The sequence below is a fragment of the Galeopterus variegatus genome, unplaced genomic scaffold (assembly GCF_000696425.1).
Source record: "Galeopterus variegatus unplaced genomic scaffold, G_variegatus-3.0.2 Scaffold2747, whole genome shotgun sequence".
Lineage (NCBI taxonomy): Eukaryota > Metazoa > Chordata > Mammalia > Dermoptera > Cynocephalidae > Galeopterus > Galeopterus variegatus.
The window spans coordinates 190,920-205,424 of record NW_007728858.1 but is presented as its reverse complement, the minus strand read 5'-3'; the positions used below and the strand labels follow the sequence as shown (position 1 = coordinate 205,424).

At 33.7% G+C, this 14,505-nt stretch overlaps 1 protein-coding gene across 1 annotated transcript in view; it reads left to right on the top strand.

Annotated features, from left to right (window-relative positions):
• Nucleotides 1-13,742, top strand: part of LOC103598816 (contactin-associated protein-like 2) — a gene marked incomplete at its 5' end in the record, with an annotated part of 54,917 nt that extends 41,175 nt beyond the window's left edge. Inside the window, 2 exons of the mRNA XM_008582868.1 lie at nucleotides 13,308-13,501; nucleotides 13,653-13,742. Coding sequence (XP_008581090.1) covers nucleotides 13,308-13,501; nucleotides 13,653-13,742 — 284 coding nt within the window. The remainder of the gene's footprint in view (nucleotides 1-13,307; nucleotides 13,502-13,652) is intronic.
• Between the last annotated feature and the right edge of the window lie 763 nt (nucleotides 13,743-14,505).

Genomic DNA, 14,505 nt, shown 5'->3' with positions numbered 1-14,505 from the left:
AATAAAGTGGTAGATTTGCACACAAAAAAATGATTTATTGCTCACACAACTTTTAATTTCTTAGAAACATTAGTACTTGCCCTCAACTAATAAACACTTTGACCTTGATTGCATTTAGAAATGCCATGAATGAAGGGATCATGAATACAACATGAAGCTCCTCAGCCTTCCTTACAGGGAGAACCACAGAGCAGTTTCTTACTAGTTGCAAAGAAAAAACATGACTTCATTGTTTGACTCGATTGTAATATTTTCATTTGCCTTTATTTTTTTCACGCACAAGATTTTATTTTTATGAACATTAAAAGTATATTAGATATCTGGTTTTCCATGTAATGAAATCTTTATTAAATAAGAAATATTTTTGTACATTCTCCGAATGAATAAACTGAATCCTCATGTTAAAAAAGCAGGTATAGTAAAAAGAAAAAATAATAATAAACTTCAATGGTTGGCATATAGAAGTGGTCTATAAATATTTGCTGAATGAATGAACCAGGGGAATTATTCCTAGTAAAAATGGAAATGACCAGACTCATTAACAATAAAAGTTATATATAGTCAAGTGTTACTAAGCAATAGTCTAAATAATATCCCCCCTGATATTCATAAAATAAATCAACCAAAACTTGGATAATAAGGCAATAAGAAATAAAAACCACTTGATAGTATTGTTAATGATTTTAACATAATAGTGTGCTTTTTATTTTAACTGTCTTTTAAAATGAAATTAAAGGACACCTTGTCCAATCTTCCATCCTATGTAAATTTATGCTCTAAAGATATTCTGATTATCCAGATTTCACTTGAATATCTCCAGTAACGGAGAGCCCACTTCTTTTGTAGTAACCCATTCTATAGTTGGTGATATCAGTTTTACTGTTTTAAAAAATGTTACATTGACATCTGACTACCTAAAACTTCTTTTTTTAATACCACCATCCAAAGTAATATGCACAAGAAGTGTATTTTCTCTTGATCATAATATTGCCAAGACATTTTTAAAAATAAGACCCTACATCATTTACACTATTTGGTAAGTAAATTTAAAAATTGCAGGCCATTTAAATGCTTAAAATTTTATAACTTAATTTTATAAATAATATGTGTATACAAGACTAATGTAAAATAGTATGTATAAATAATGTGTGGAAAATAATGTGTAAATAAATAGAATATGGTTGCTTTCACACTGCAGCCCTGGCTAGCCTCCTGTGAAAATTACTGTGGTTTTGGTGCATAAGAGGAACTTGATCAGGCTTAGTTTTGAGTTTATATTAATTTCAACCACTATCTAGGCTTGATGTAGTTTTATGCAGCAACATTGCTCTTGGTTCTGGCTTTCATTTATCTTATTTCCTATAGCATAATTTTAACGTAATATTTGACATTTTAAAAACAAGCTGACATCCTTAAATCAAAGATCTTAAAATGTAATTGATCCTTGAAATTCCCTGAAAATAATTTATATATGTTTAAATATATGAAACTAAACTTTCCTTGCAGTAAGTCTGTTTCTCACAACTGAGACTCAGTGATTTACCCATGAACTGACGAATATGTGAACAGAGGCCTCAGATATAGATTTGCTTTTAAGTGCATCTAATTGCAAGATATTTCCTGATTTTAGTGATGCAATTCATATCTGGATATTATCAGCATTGTAAAGAGATCTCTCAGCAAATTTTCTTAGGGTAATTTGCTGAACCCTTAAAGGAACAAACATATTTAATAAGAAAATGTTTTTTCCTCTAAGCAGTGTTTGTTTGAAATTTGTTAAAATAAGTTCAATATACAGTTTCATTACTTGGTCAAATTCCAAAATGAAAATAACTTGTAATAGAATGAATTGTCTCTGGACAGACAGATGCAGCTGACAATATTGAGTTAAGGAGTAATTTTTTTATTATTTAGTTTAAGCAAAATGTTAATTTTAAAAATACAAACTAAAGCTGAAAAATCTATATACATAAGATCATGTATAATTTTGAAATGTATGGTGTAACTTTTGTATCATTGGCAAGCCTTATACCTCTATTCTTTTGAATAGTAGAAGATGGAAATTAAGCCACTCCTTAATTTTCTCTTTTAAAGCTTAGCGTTTTTAGTCTTTTCAGAACAATACTGTGAGATTAAATCTCCTCATCTTTCTGGTGACTACCTTTGAATTTTTTAAATGTGTTTCTTAGAATATAGATTCCATGAGGTTGAGTACCTTTTTGTATGTTTTATAGCTTATAGTACTTTTTTGTGAACTGTTTATTTAAATCATTTGCCCAGTTTTTATTGAGCTGTCTGAATGTTTTATTGATTTTTAGAACTTGTTTATACATTTGATAAAAAATCTTATTGATTTTTAGAACTTGTTTATACATTTTGATTATGAGTATTTTCCTGATTATATTTAGAAATATCATTCCTCAATCTATGGTTAGACATTTTACTATCTCATTAATGCTTTTTGATAACCAATAATTTCTAATTTTAACACAATATAATTTATCCATCTTTTTATGTATAGCTAGTGCATTTTGAATCCTGTTTAAGAAATCTTTCCCAACCACAGAAAAATGTTGCTAGTTTCCTATGTTATCTTTAATGTTCTACCATTTTAACGTTCTACCTATTACAATTTGATTTACACATTTTTAACTTGATTTTTGAGTATAGTATAGGTCAGAGCCACATTTTATTTTTTTCCCTTGTGGATATCAAATTGACTCTAAATGTATTACTGAAAAAATACCTCCTTTCTTTACCATTTCACTGTGCTACCTTTATCATAAATCAAGTGCTGATACACACATGTATATATGTAGTTTTGTTTCAGTAATCTGTATTTTGTTTATTTGGTGTACATATTTCTCTATCCTTGCACCAATAACACTCATGTTTTAATTAACAATAGCTTTATAATAGGTTTTAGCATCATCAGAATAGGAATAATTAACAGGAAAATGCAAATTAAACCCACAATGAAGCAGAATCTCAACACTAAACTTTCAAAAGAAAAAAAAAAAGAAAAAAATGCAAGGGTAACAATACCAAGTTTTGGCAAGAATGTAGAACAACAGAAACTCTCATGACACTGCTGGTAGAGGGTAAAAATTGGTTCAACTATTTGGGGAAACTGGCAAAACTGACTACTTTGAAAATATGCAAATTGTTGGATACACAGTTCCTCTCGTGGGTATATGCCCAAAGAAATGCACCGAATGTAGGCGCTGAAACACATGAAAAGAAAAAATGTTATTAGCTGCATTATTCATGATAGATCCAAACTGGAAATATCCACCTGTTTGACATTGAATGCATAAATAGAGTGTATTATCCCAGTGTAATATTAGGCAGCAATGAAAATAAGTTTTCTACTGCTATATGCAACCACATTATTGAATCTCTGGGGTAATTCACTGAGTAGGAAACAGTTGGCCATTTTTTGGAAAGAAAACAAACAGAACTTGTGGGTTGCTGATAATGATTTCCTTGTAGGTTTGGCTGGCAATTTCATGGTTATGTTTACTTTGTGATAATTCTGATAGTATCTGTATGCTTGTGATCTCCTCATTTCTCCCCCCCCCGACTTTCTATGAATATATGTAAAACCTTAATAAAAATGTATCTCAAATGTATTGACTATTATACTGCAGATACAGTATTGTAGTTAGGTGATATCATTTCCACACTATATCAGTTATAAAGCAAATTAAGATTACATAATTATTTCTAAGCATTATACACCTTTAATCATGAAGTTGATAATGCATTTCTTCAAAAGGGTTATCATAGATTAGTGTTGATGTTAAGACAAATTGTGCTGGTGTAGGTTCAGATTTCCAGCCAGTCAAGAACATTTTACGTCATAATTCACTTAGTTATCCTATTAAGTCTCTTTTCCAGCTTTATATAATTGACAAATTTCATAAGCATGTCCTTCATGCCTTAGATAATAAAAATATTAAAAAATGAAAGTATACAGGATGAAAGCCTGTGGCACAGCATTAAGGATTTCTCTTCAAGTTGACATGATCATTAGTCAACATATTTGGGGTATGATTGTTAGCTATTTTTGAATTTACCTAAAACTGTTATCTCCCAGCTCACATTTTACTGTTTTACACTTATCAGAGATTTTGCCAAATGCTTTCCTGTAATTAAAGTTGGAGATAGATCTATAGAATTTATTCTGTTCTATTAAACAAGAACTTGACTAAAATCAACCAAACAAACAAATTCTTGGAACCCACCAGCACTACCTCTGTTATCACCTGCCACTTAAACTTATCTTTTTTTTTCTAAATATTCAAAACTCACATGCCAGACTTTGAGGAAGAACTTTCTGTCTATATTTTCTAGATTTACTAATGCCCTTGTTTTTAAATTTTATTTGTTTTTTTTATTTTGTTTTGTTTTGATTTTGCCTATGTTTGCTTTTCTAGCAATTTCTTTGATAAATTTTCAAGGCAGCTAAGATTACATTTATAACTAATGCCAGTCCTTTGGGATATTGTCTGAATTTGAATGCTTCAAAAAAGGCCTCTATGTTTCTCTTATTATGTCCTAATTTGTCTCAGGAGGTAATTTGTTGGACTCAGTTATTAGTTTTGCTACTCCCAGAATGATTTGAGAACTGTTATCCTTATTGGAAAAGAAACAGGAGAGAAACAGTTCTTTCTGTTATTTAATAATATCTGATAATATTACATCTTTCTTTTGTTTTGCTTCAAAAAAAGCATTAATGCTCTTTTGTTTTAACATTATTTTATATAAGCATTAATGTATCCATATTTCAGGAATGATTGTGGCCTTGCCATTTTTGCTCCTCTGGCTCATGACAAATATGATTAATGGGTGTCACTCTCTTCTCTGGCTACTCCTGTCAACAAGTATCTAAGCTAGGTTGAAGCCCCTTATCCAACCTTTCTTCGTAGGCCACATGCCACTCCTGTAGCTGTGGACGTCTCTCTTTAGGTAAAATCTGAGCTCATTAGCAAGCTCTTTTTAACACTTGTTAAGATGTCTTTAATTTTTCCTTATCAGTGAGATAATTCTCAGTTGTATGCTTAAATGTTATTTTTTAAATGTTACATTACATCAATCTTATTATTTTAGACCAAATTTCATTTGCATATCATAATACACTTTTCATAATATGTTCACATTACATGTTCTTTACAGTGTTCAGAAGGTCTTTGCAATTCATGAAGTCATGTCTTTTTATTTTGAAAAAAAAATCTATCATTGTTTTTTCAAATGCTTATATCCTGTATATTTTTTTATTCTAAAATTTCTCTTAGACTTGTCTTTGAAGCTTACAATTTACCTCCATGTCTACTAACTACAACAAATTTTAACAGCTTTATTGATATATAATTTATATATACTAATATGTGCATATTTAAATTGTACAATTTAATATTTTTGATATATACACATACCCATGAAATCATCACAGTAAAAATAACAATCATATCCCTCACTCTCGGAAATTTTCTCCTTCTGCTTTGTAACCCCTTCTTCCTTTCCTCCTTGTCCCCCCTCCCCAAGCAATTATTGATCTGCTGTGGTTCCTATATATTAATTTGCACTTCAAGAATTTTATATAAATGGAACTGTACAGTATGCACTTTTTCCCCCTGGCTCCCTTTACTCAGTATAATTATTTTGAGATTCATCATGTTGTGTGTATATCAATGTCCATTCCTTTTTTTTGCTGAGTAATATTCCATAGCATGGATTTACACAATTTGTTTTTCCATTTATCTGTTAGTGGACATTTGTGTTATTTCTGGTTTTAAGCTATTACAAATAAAGCTTCTATGAACATTCATGTACCAGACTTTGTATGTTCACATGCTCTATTTTCTCTTGGGAAAATGCCTAGGAGTGACATGGTGACATCACAGAGTTGCTAGTTACAGAGCACGTGCACCTTTATTCAGATGGTTCTTTCCCCATGGGTGGGTAGTTTCTTCAGATGCATTTGCTAATCACTGCTCAGCTGAAGACTCGAGAGGATGCCCTGTTGATCCTTAGAGTTAACCGTCTGTGCAGTTATTTTCTTTGCTATTAACTCTAGCCACCTTGGTCCCCCCAGATCTGAGCTCTATCACCTCAGTTCAGGAATTCTGCCAGTTCTGCCTGGGTTCTCTCCTACCCCTTGGCCTGGAAACTTTGTCAATACAGCAAGCTAGGGAAATGGGGCTCAATTGACTTACGAAAATATATCTTAGGAATCATGGACTTTTATGTTGCCTCATATCTTATGTCTTGCAAACCATTGTTTCATCTATTTTGTCTGCTTTTAATTGTCTCAGGTGAGAGTAAATTCCATTTCTGTTACTCTGTCTTGGTCAGAAGCAGAAGTCTTTGAACTCTAACACACGCATATTTTATATTTTACTTGTTGATTTCTGTATAAGTCCTTCAACATTACCTTTAATCTGACTAATTATTTCTCAGATTACAGACAATTGGTGGATTTTACTCTATAATGAGGTTTTTTTCCCCCCTGTCAATGACTGAATTTTTTATTTCTAAGATCACTTTTTGGTTCTTATTAGCATCTGTCTGCAATGTCTTATTTTTCCTTGTTGTATCTGATAAGTACTGATACTTTTAAAAGATACCATTACCTTTATTATCTATTTATATTTTTTGTATGAAGTTAAAACATACATATTAATTTCCATTGATCTTCAATTGCTATTACATGTGGAGTTAATTTGTATTGAACTTTTGACTTTTTTGACTTTGAGGCATTTGTGTTTTTTCCCCTGTGATTTGGAATTTTGGTTTGCACATTCTTGTTGACAGCCGGTTTCCCTTCTCTCTCTCTGTCTCTCCCTACCCCCTCATCCACGCCACCCCCCATTCTGTCATCTCCTTTCTTCCCTTTGTCCTCTATCATTTTGTGACTTTCTCCACTTAGGGTCCCAGAATCCTCACTCTAAACCCATATCTTACATTGCTGGCCCTATGCTTTGCCTGACAATGTTATTAGGGAATCATAAGTCTGATGACCAAGCCAGTGTGTGCCTTCACTCAGCTCAGATATGCCTATTTTCTAACCTCTGGGCATGCAGTCTCATATAAACTGTATTTGCAATCGAGTAAGTGGCTTTTTTCAGTCTCTTTCACAGGCGAGTTTGCCCTAAGCCAGTCTTGGTTTTCAGCCCTGACCCAGGCTTCCTGTCTCTGATACACACAGACAACTTGCATTCACCAACGTTCCCTAGGAGGCAAATGTCCAGCTGCCTCTGTACTCCCAGACCTCAATCCAGCAGGCACAGCTCCAGCCCTACACATGGCTTTGCATTTTGGTTGCATTTCTTGTGCATGGAGATGCTTATCTTATTTTTGATCCTGGCTATGTCTTTTCAATTTTCTTTTTATCTATCTTATCTAAAAGTACTGTGTATTTGGAGCAGAAGGAGGCCTGAAAGCCTGAACTCTAATGTTATCTTGCCTGGAGTCTCCTTTTCAATTTATTCTTTTCATCTGATACATATTTCTCAGCCAGTTATTAAAGGTAGTTCTAGCCTTAATTGAAAAAAAATTTCACCCATTTCTTCTAAATTAGAATCTATGTTTACAGTCTCTAGTGATGCTACAACCACCAACCCAAGTGTCATGTTTATTCAGGAGCTACTTGTCACTAGAAAAGAAGCTCCATGCCCTCTCTTGAACCACCCACTAAGTTTCTCTTTTCTCTCAGAGGTACTGATTTACAAATTACAAATCAAAAATAACTGCCATATGAGCTCAAAGTGCTAGTTTCATCCATTTCTCCAGGTTCTCTATCGCAATTTATCACTCAATGAACCCCGGTTGAATGGACATCTAGAATACAAACACTGTACATCTTTACAGTACACACATGTGTGCATGTGCACATACACATACACATGCACACACACACACAGAGGAAGGAATGTGTATGTGACATAAGGAGCAGGGGGACAGGAGCAGGGAGGAGGAAAGAGGAAGGGGAAGGGAGAGAGGGAACAGCATCCTTACTGTTCGGGGAGCAGTGAGAGTTCTATAAAAAGTACACATCTTTTGAGTCACCCCAACAGTTTGGTAGTTACTTGTTAGATATTTTTGGCTCTGTTACCTCTAGATAAGAGTTCTTCTTAAGTCTTCTTAGAAACCAAGCGTTTGTGACTATTCAACGTCTCCACCTCTTGGATCTCCTCTTCAGCTTCCACTCACTTTCTTTGAGCTACAACCATACATTGGGGAACACTTCTGCCCTCTTATGCACCATTTTCCTGAGGTTTTTGTGATGAAAGAGATATCATTCTTAATCTTCGGATCGATAGAGGTTACACATTTCACAAGCCAAATGCACAAAGTAATCAACTTCCCCAAATTACATCGCTTGATAGATCAAAGAGGAACAGGAAACTTTTCATCGATCTTTCCACCAAGTTCCTCATGAAAGCCTGACATTTGCCCTCCCCTTGAGGACAGTCACTATGCTCTCCACATATACTTCTGCTAAGGACTACGTTTTAACTTATACTTCCTCTGCTTTTTGATTTTTACTTCCCTTGAAGTTAACAATAAACTCTGCTTGGTTAAAAGTAATGAGATAAATGGGATGAAATAGCTGTATATTAATTGCCTGCTTACTGGAAAATGGTAATTCAGCAAAAACCGGTTAATTTAAAAAAGTTTGTTCAGAAGTATTCATTAGCAAGACACTTACAGAAATATCCTGTCACCAAACAATCAATTGGATTTATTTTCGCCTCTTTCCTTGCTGTGTTAATTGCTTGTTGACTTTGTTGACCAAATCAGTCTGTTGCTTTTGGTAACACATAGATAGAATTTTATATGTAGTTGGCTATAAAATTTCTCCAAGGTTTGGAACTGTATGTCTAACAAATAAAAATAATATATATACACATATACATACATATACATTTATCTATGTATATTGTCTCTCAATGGATGAGTATATTGTTATTCCAACAATTGATCTACAGCTCCTCCAAAATTTTACAGAATTCTAGTTAAAATAGGCATATGGATAATATACGACTCCAGGAAATATTAGGTACTATAATAGAAAAAAATAAACCAGCATGCAAATAACACAAAAATTACAAAGCAGAAACAACTAACTCATATTGTCAGTGAGCAGATTATCAGGAAAGTAGTCCCAAGGAGGTACTGCAGACTGGATTGCCCAGGATACAAATTCTGAGATGAGGAATAGGAAGTAAATTAGGGAGTGCTTTGGGGATAAAACCTGTGGAAAAGAAACGAATAAAGCAAAAAATAGTCAGAGGGAGAAGTTTAAGTAGAATGAAGTCTTAATGAAGGCTTCATCCAATTTTGCAGGGAGCTCTGAGACTGCGAAGTCACTCAGGGTATCCACAAATTGGGGCAGGGTACCCCCTTTGTAGCCCCAGGTCTATCAGTTACTGTGTTTCACAACTCCAGGATGGGGCATAAACTCGAATAAAGTGTCTTTTTTTTAACCCAGAAAGTTCCTGAGGAGGAATTACATCTAAGTACTGTCTGCTTGCAGTACTCCCAGTAGTTGACTGAATAAGTCCTCCAGTCATAAAGACAGACCTGAATGCCACCTCACAGCATCCACTAGAGGAAGTGATATTTGAAATGAATACACAGATGCTTGAAGGAGAAGTAAAAATGTACCATGCCAAGTTGGGGAAGGATGTGTGTGTGTGTACAGGCTGTAATCCAGATGTGTCTTTTGTGTGTGGAGGTGTGAGTGATTTGTTTCTAGAGGCAGTGGAAATCAATTGAAAGGTATTGAGTAGGAATTAAATATAAGATTTCCATTTTAGAAAAACCATTCTTGCAAAAGTGTGGATTGAAGATGTCAGACTGGAGACTGAGAAAGTAGTTATTATGTAGTTTACACACACATTCTATAGAACATATGGCATATGCACTCACATGCTAGATACATAAATATTTTCTAAATGTTTTGAGGTATACATTAGCTATAGTAAAATGTACAGATTTGTAATTTTTTACTTTTGGAAGTATGATCTTAAATTTTTACTTTTAGAAGTTGACAGCCATTTGTTCAGCCACCAGTTTTTATTAATAAAGTTTTATTAGAACACAGCTACACTCTTTTGTTTATGGATTGTCCATGGCTGCTTCATACTACAGTAACAGAATATAGTAGTTATACTAGAGAAAGCAGGGCCTGCAAAGCCTAAAATATTTAGTATTTACATTTTTACAGAAAAAGTTTTCTGCCTTTTACTTTTGGGTTTGCTACTTTCTTTTTTTTTTTTGTCCTTTTTGAGACCGGCCGCACCGCTGGCTGAGTGCTGTGAGCGCACCGGTCATCCCTATATAGGATCAGAACCCGCGGCGGGAGCGCTGCTGTGCTCCCAGCGCTGCACTCTCCCGAGTGCGCCACGGGCTCGGCCCAGGGTTTGCTACTTTCAAGTATTACTTCATATATAATGTGAAGAACTCAGTACAGTATATTTTAGTCCTACCTTCTATTCTTTGTTACTGTTGTCACACATTTTACTTCTACATCTGTTATAAACCTTCTAATTAATCATCACTATTTTTGTTCTAAACACTCAATTATCCTTTAAAGAAATTTCAAAATATGAACAAATATTTTATATTTATTGACATGTTTACCATTTTCAGCATGCATTTCTTCATTAAAATGTGTGTTTCAGTATAGAAAAATTTCCCAGAAGCTTAAAAATTTACATTTCTTGTAGTACACACCTATCACTGATGAATTCTCTCAACTTTTGTCGTAAATATTGTTTTGTTGCTTTCATTTTTAAAGGATATTTTTTTCTGGGTGTAGAATTCTGGGTTGACAGCTTTCTTTTTCTGTCCTTTTCATCATGTCAGATATGATGTTCCATCATCTTTGGCTTGCATTGCTTCTTCTGAGAAGTTATTACCCTCTGACTACTTTTAAGATGTTCTGTTTAGCATTGTTTTCTAGCAAATGATTACAAAGTGTCTTGGTGTGTTTTTCTTTGTGTTTATCCTGCTTGGAATACAATGAGCTACTCAGATTCTGGGTTTATATTTTTCAACCATTATCTTTTAAGTGTCTTTGTTTCTGCCCCAACCTCTAGCTCAATGCTTTTAGTACTCCATTTGCATGAATGTTAGGTACTTAATATTGTCCCACAGGTCACTGGAGTACTGGTCATTTTTTAAGCCTTTTTTCCTCTCTGAGCTTCAATTTGGATGGCTTACATGGCCCTATATTCCAGTACACTGATGTTTTCCTTTCAGTGTCTAATCTGCCGTTAAGCCCATCTGGTAAATTTTTAGTTCTAAAATTCCCATCTTTTCTCTTTTATTGTTGTTTTTTTTTTAATTAAGATTTTGTATTTTTTTCAATATTTACATGTTTTCTTTTAAGTAATGGAACTAATTTTAATCACTGTTTTAAAGTCCGGGTCTGATAATTTTATCATCTCTGTTATTTTGGGGTCCATTTCTATTGATTGGTTTTTCTCTGGTTATGAGCCATAATTTCTTCAATATGCTTCTTCAATTGTCTAGTAATTTTTATTTTATTTTATACTGGGCATTTGGATGCAATGTTGTTCAGTTCCTAAACTTTCATGGCCCTCCTTAATAAAGTGTTGAGTTTTGTTTGAAGAAGAAATAATTTATATGTGGGTCAGATAGATCTTTTTCAGTAACCTTTGTTCAGGTATGTCCAGAGTAGTCCTTATTTTAAAACTAAATTATCCCTAGTTCTAATACAATTATCCCTACTTCTAGGAAGTCTAGTGAGTACCTGGGGTGGTTTAAGAAGATCTCTAAATCGTGTCTAGTCTGAAATCAAATTTCTCCCAGCCTTGTGCAACTTCTGGCTGGTGTTCATTTCAGAAACTCACTTTTCCTGGTCTTGTGAAGTCTTGACTTGCAAATACACAGCAGTGTCGATCCAGAGTCTAGACTCTGGAGACGCAGTGGTGATCATCACGCAGATTTCTGGAGCTCTTCATTTACACAGCTCCCCCTCTCCGGGACTCTGTCCTCACATTCCAATTCTGATCTATCTTTATCTCAGCAACTCTGTTCTACTCTGTTTAGGAATCCTTTTCCATGTGACATGACCCAGAAAGTGAACCAGGTAGAAAGCAGGAAGCTGGAAGGGCTCACCTTATTTATTTATCCTGTCTTATGGATCAGGATTCTGTACTGGCTGTTGTCTAATCTTTAAAAACTATTATCTTGTATATTTTGTCAGTTTTGTAATTGTTTAGAGAGCTATTCTATCATAGCTGAAAGCAGAAAGAAGTCATATAAACATTTTTAAGTGAATGTGTATATATATATATATATTAAAACATCATATATATATATATATATGATGTTTTACAAAATGTTTTTTATTATGAGTCCTCATAGAATAAATTATTCTGTCACCCTTGTAATTCCTTCTTTAAAAAGTGGTGCATATATTTTGATATATACTATACTTTGGATAATTCATTAAATATTTTCTGTCATTTACTCCCTTAAGTAGCTGAGCTCACTCCCCAAAATATTACAGTGTCACAGCACTAAGCTTGTGCACAACCATCGTTATTTTAAATATTACTATAAATTGAGACTTTTCTCTTTTGTTCTAGATTAGTGCTATTTTCTAATAAATGTTTCTACATTCTTACTATTTGCCAATCAATTATTATATTTTACCAAAATAAGTTTAGTTTCCCTGGAAATACAGTTATCAAGAGACATTTGCTGTGTATTTCTTAAATGTTAGTAAACATATTGCCTGATTTCTTATTTGCTTTAGCTCTCATGAGTATAAGGGTTTCATGTAAGATTAGACCTCATCTAAAGAAGTACTAATATTCTTTGAACTCTGAACTTCTTAAGGCAAAGTAATTTTAGAGTTGGGTATAATTGTTTTTTATTTCATTTATAATTTACTATAAGATACACCCTTACGTAAATGAAAAGGAAATAGATAGTTACATATTTTTTCCTCATAATTTTAGCTAATGAGTTCATGGCAAATTGATCAACCCTCAGCCAATTAGACTTTGACATGTACTAATAAAGTCTAATTGAGGAATTATGTAGACATTTGCTCAGGAGAAAATGAGCACATAATTATACCATAAAGAGGTTAAAGGATCAATGTTACCCAGTTGGAAGAATATCACTTGAAGTCCCAATATATAATATATCTGTGAAATATAGCATTGCCAAGGCCAATTAAGATATAAGGAATCATCTATTGTCAATTGTACCCTGTTCAACTTTACATATTCATTTTCCTCTCTTACCTCCACTCTTTTCAGGTGCTGGGGGATGGTCTCCATCGGACAGTGACCATTATCAATGGCTTCAGGTTGACTTTGGTAATCGGAAGCAAATCAGTGCAATTGCAACCCAAGGAAGATATAGCAGTTCAGATTGGGTGACCCAATACCGGATGCTCTACAGTGACACGGGGAGAAATTGGAAACCCTACCATCAGGATGGGAATATCTGGGTAAGTCATTGTTGGATATGCAGAGACCCAGAATTAGGTTGTGCATATTTAAAAATGGTAGAGGATCTGCTAAGCTGTATGCAGATGTCAATATTTATCTATTAAAAACCATTGAGAAATGACTTACTTATTTATCCATTTTTGTCCCTAGAGAAAAGTTACCTCTGGCTGTGATTTCCATCCAAAGCTTAAGGCAATGTTTCTCAGTCTGTGCTATGCATTTGAATCCCCTAAGTTTTAAAGTGTATGCATACCAGGTACACCCAGACCAATAAAATCAGAATTATGTAAGTAGAAATTATGATTAATGATACTAATAACTTTGATCTTCAATTGAAATAAAATATTGAAATTATGAGGAAAATAATTTGGAGAAGGGGCAGTAATATATGGTATGAAAAGAAATTGCCTGTATGATAATAGTGTTTTAAACCCTTATTACTGATATATTTTCACTTTATTCTTTTATTCTAAGAAAGGAATATAAAGGTAAACCTATTTACTCTTAAAATATCTCAATTAAATTGGAATGTTGTATGCATTCAATCGAATTTTACCCACACTTGTAGAAATTATTTGATACCAAATTTTAAGGGATCTATTTTAGTTTAATTATTTTAAAAAGCAGCCATACCCATGATGGAGTAAAGTCATTAATATTAAAGGAAGACGAGCAGGAGAGGAAGAGATGGAGGATGTGGGGGAGGAGGAAATAATATGCTGCGTATTTTCACCTGATCAGGGCTCACTTTGGAGAATTTATTTTTTAAATGTCCCCAAGTAGTTTTTGGTAGTAGCCAGAGTTTGCAATTCCTAGTTAGAGTGGGTGTTCATTTCCACAGCAGTATCTAATAACTATCATGTGAAATAAGGATATACTGTCCTGATAATCAAAAGGGTGTCTGCTGGAGGAGTACTTTAGAAGTAATTAATTCCTTTTGAACCATAATTATATGGCAAGAATGCTTGTATATTAGGCTGTGTATGTCACAGGAAGCAAGTAG